The following is a 4,078-nucleotide window of genomic DNA, read 5'->3' as shown; positions in this document are numbered from 1 at the left end:
AATTTAGAATAAAATCTTTGAAGAAAAACAAAACAAAACAAAACAAAGGTTTAACTAAAAGACATAAAACTTAAACATCACATAAAACAGAAATATTAACATCTCTGTAAAAATGATCATATTTAACAAACATTTGATAATTTTAATTTCTCTGAATCCATATTAGAATCAGGTCCCTTTATTTATCTATTTATTTAGTTCATTTCATATAAAAGACCTTTCACGGTATTGCCCTACTCAAAAATCTAGCCTTGTCGGATACAATCAGACTTGCACCTGAATTCTGTTCCCTACTAGCCTTTTGCCTCTTAAGCCAAACAGAAGGATTAATAGCACATGTTCCTACTTAGTCTCAACCTGATCAACTAAATGCAAAGAAACAAAAAGCAGAATGGAGCTTCTGGAAGCTAGGGGTGGGGGACAGAGACTGTAAGCAAAGGACACAAAGCCTCAACCGACAAGTGAACTAAATATAAGGGTTTCTATTGCACAACATGGTAAACATGACAAATAACTGAGTACTGTTCATCTAAATGTGATTAAGAGAGTAAATAAAAAATGTTCTTATCACAAAAATTGTTAAGTATTGAGGTGATAATAGGTTAATTAGCTTGATTTAATCATTTCATTTTGTATCAAAAAATCATAACATCACTTTCTAACCCACAAATTTATGTAACAATATTTAATAAGAAAATGCAAATTAAGATCATAGGAAACACTATTCTAATTTCAATAGAATACACTAGACTCAAAAAGACTACCAATATCAAGTGTTAAAGATTTTGGAAGAATTTCATCCTTATGTCCTGCTGTGAAAATATTCCGTGTACAGCCACTCAGGAAGCTGATAATTTATTAAAAAATTAAACATACAGGGGCTGGAGAGATGGGTCAGCAGTTAAGAACACCGACTGTTCTTGCAGAAGACTTGGGTTCGAATCCCAGCACCCACATGGCAGTTAATAACTGTCCTTAACTCTAGTTCCAGGGGATCCAACAGCCTCTTCTGTCCTCCATGGGCATTGCATGACACGGGTGCACTTACCTACATGTAGACATAACACTCATACACATAAAATAAAAATTTGTTTAATTTAAAAAGTTATAAACATACAATTACCTAGTAATTCTTCTTTACTTATCTATTCAATAGAAATGAAAGCTTATGTCTACAAAAGAAACAAAAGCGTTACTGAAAATAACCAAAAACTGGGGGCATCGCGAATGGATAGACAAAGGGAACTGTAGCCATGCAATGCAGTAGGACACTGGAATAAATAGCTGTACAGCATGAGTGGGTCTAAAGCATAATACTGAGTGAAAGACACCACACTCCGAAGACTAACCTCATATAAGTATGTTAATCTCTTAAAAGTTTTCTAGAAAAAGCAATACTATAGAATAAAGAAAATAGAAACTGTGTTGTGTGAGAGCGGGGGTTAAGGGATGGCCAGCTCAGGCAGAGAGGAGCTCCACCGAGGCGGTGGAAGTGTTTTCAAGCTGGCGTCTAACGAAACGTTATTGACCTGCACACTTCCAGTAGGTGAAATTGGTTATCTGTAAATTATACCACAATGAAACTGAACAGTTTTTAAAACTCAAAAGTAAGAAAAGCCTTTTATTCAGAGACCAGCTCATTTATGAAACCCAGGCTTCTGGGGCAGGTTTGCCCACACCTGCACAGGGCTCCGCAGGACCCTTTTTCTGTCATTGTTTCCATGGTGCTAACCAAGAGCACAGAACATTGTATCCTAGCTCTCTACCCGTCTTTCGTCTATTAAGAGGAGTACAGTGGGGTCAAGGTCCACATCACATTTATTTTTGTAAGGCCAACACTTAACAAATAAATGCTAAATTGTAATAAAAAGCCCAACTGAGGTGACTAAAGTTTCAAAAGGCAAAAATGTGTTGCTGATAATATGCTTTTTGCTTTCTCTGTAGCTTGTTTTGTTTACTCAGAGACTGGAAATTTGTTATAAAATTTGTATATTAAAATAAATGTATTTCTGCGGTTTTCATCATGAGGCTCTAAAAATCCTCCTCTGACTAAGGGTTGCTAGTCAACAAGATTCAAAAGAGTAAATGTCATATGATTCATTTATTTAAGAAAAAAATCTAGACAAGGCCAAACTACAGAAACAGAGAACTGGGTTCATGGGAGTCACCCACCAGTTGGGTAAGGACTAAGTCAGGAACTCCAAAGAAGGTGGAGCAGCCATCTTCCTTTCTGAGGAAGCTAAAAATTTAGAGACCACAACTATCTGTGAAGTGCACAGATTAATTCTGAAGAGGAAGTCTAAGGCTTTTAATCCCCCTCATAATGTCAAATGTGTAAAATTTTGTTCTCATCTGCAATCCTCAAAAATATGCTTGAATAATCAATTTTCTAAGCGCTGCCTTACAGCTTTCCCACTCGTGTGTCTCCAAACATCTCTAATCTGGTTAGTGTTTCTTACAGAGTGTGTGGAGCTGTAACATTAGCATAGACTAATCAGCAGGACTGTGTCCGGCCACAGCAATGGTGCAGTACTCGCTTCGGCGCTGTGGTGAAATCATGTGCATTTTGGTATTACAGGTGACTAGTGTCCCTTTTAGTATTATTTAGAAGTCAGAGTTTGGTATTTTTTGATATGTAATGTCTAGGGTTACTTAGTAGTGACTACTGAGTAATGCTGAGTAGAAAGCTTGTTTAGGATTGTGAAGGGGTTAATACGAAACAGAAAAAAATGAATTCCTAAAGAATCCCATATGATTTTTCAAAAAAGCACATTTGCAAATTCTTACTTTGTTCTTTTCCAAAGGCAGAGTTAAGACTATTTGCTTCATGTCTTTGAATGCTGAGTTCACCTTCATTTTGTGGTATACTTCCATTGATTCATATTATGATATCCCAAACCTTAAATACAGAGAGAGAGAGAGAGAGAGAGAGAGAGAGAGAGAGAGAGAGAGAGACTTTTTAAACAGGAGGCTGTGTCATCTCTCTTAAGACATTTGACCAGCCCTGGAAGAAAAGATCATAAGGTTTCGGAAGAAAATAGCAATGATAAAAATCTGTTTCCTTACCAACACAGTTGTGTGGAGACACTTACATTGAAATCGTACAACACACCAAAGTTGGCTGCAGATGCCTCTTCAGCTCTTGGGACTGTTTTCCTAGGTAAGCTGCCATATGGCAAACCCCAGAGGTACTGTATGGAGCAGAAAGAACAGTTAACAATTAGAAACAAAATCTGAGCCACACATGTGATCACAAATGGTTTTATTTACAGTATTCTGAATTTTTTCATAAGGATTCTGTGGGTCTCCACGTGGGGTCTAGCTTTCTGGGAATCCACTGAAATCCAGAATAAAGAAAAAAAGGAATCAGTAACGATCATGCATCCCGAGTTCACTGAATGAACAGCAAAGGCATTCAACCACAGTCCTCAGAAAGCTTGCTGAGAAGCCCCATACCCACCACCACCTCCACAGGTCTGATTTAGAAGAGAGATGGTCTTTGGGGACACTGTAGTGTTCATCAAAACTGTACTACCCACAGTTTCATATGAGAACATCCCACAGGACTGGAGTTGGAAGGCAAGTTCTCCTTCACGTAAAGGAAGTAAAGCCTCAAGAAAATCAATCATGTAATTAATTGGAGGGAGTCTATCAGAAGTGAACATTTGCTTCTTGATTGCAGTATCCCCAAGTCAGGGTTTCTGTTCTGAATCTGTGCTAGTAGCTAAGGAGAGTAATGGACACGGTAATGGAGAACAGCACTGGAGTGCAGTAGGCCAGAATAGGGCAGGAATAGGGTCACAGAAGTCTGGCTGAGAATGGGATAGTGCATCCTCCAGTCCCATGGCTTGCCAAACAGAAGCTGCTTCTTATGTGAGCTGAGCACATAAGAGTTTCCTCCACAAGGGCCTGAGGCAGAGGATGAGTGCAGTTTGTAGCCTGCAAGGGGAAACCAGATAATTCTCTCTGCGAAAAGGGCAGGATCTTCTACTTCAGCTCTTTAACTCCCTTTGGCTTCCCAGTGCTTTCTACAGATGCTGCTTGGCTCCAAAGTTGGGAGGCATGGAGAACAAAGGAG

General features: G+C 38.7%; 1 protein-coding gene across 1 annotated transcript in view; it reads right to left on the bottom strand.

The window, feature by feature from the left end:
• LOC103725927 (transmembrane channel-like protein 1) overlaps positions 1-4,078 on the bottom strand; it is a 116,491-nt gene that overhangs the window by 53,948 nt on the left and 58,465 nt on the right. The window contains 1 exon segment of the mRNA XM_008823268.3: positions 3,093-3,191. Within this exon segment, the coding sequence (XP_008821490.2) occupies positions 3,093-3,191 (99 nt within the window).

This window comes from Nannospalax galili, unplaced genomic scaffold (assembly GCF_000622305.1).
Source record: "Nannospalax galili isolate Female #2095 unplaced genomic scaffold, S.galili_v1.0 scaffold3409, whole genome shotgun sequence".
In the NCBI taxonomy this organism is placed as follows: domain Eukaryota; kingdom Metazoa; phylum Chordata; class Mammalia; order Rodentia; family Spalacidae; genus Nannospalax; species Nannospalax galili.
Note: the sequence above shows the minus strand (reverse complement) of the source record. Positions and strands in the feature narration are given on the sequence as shown.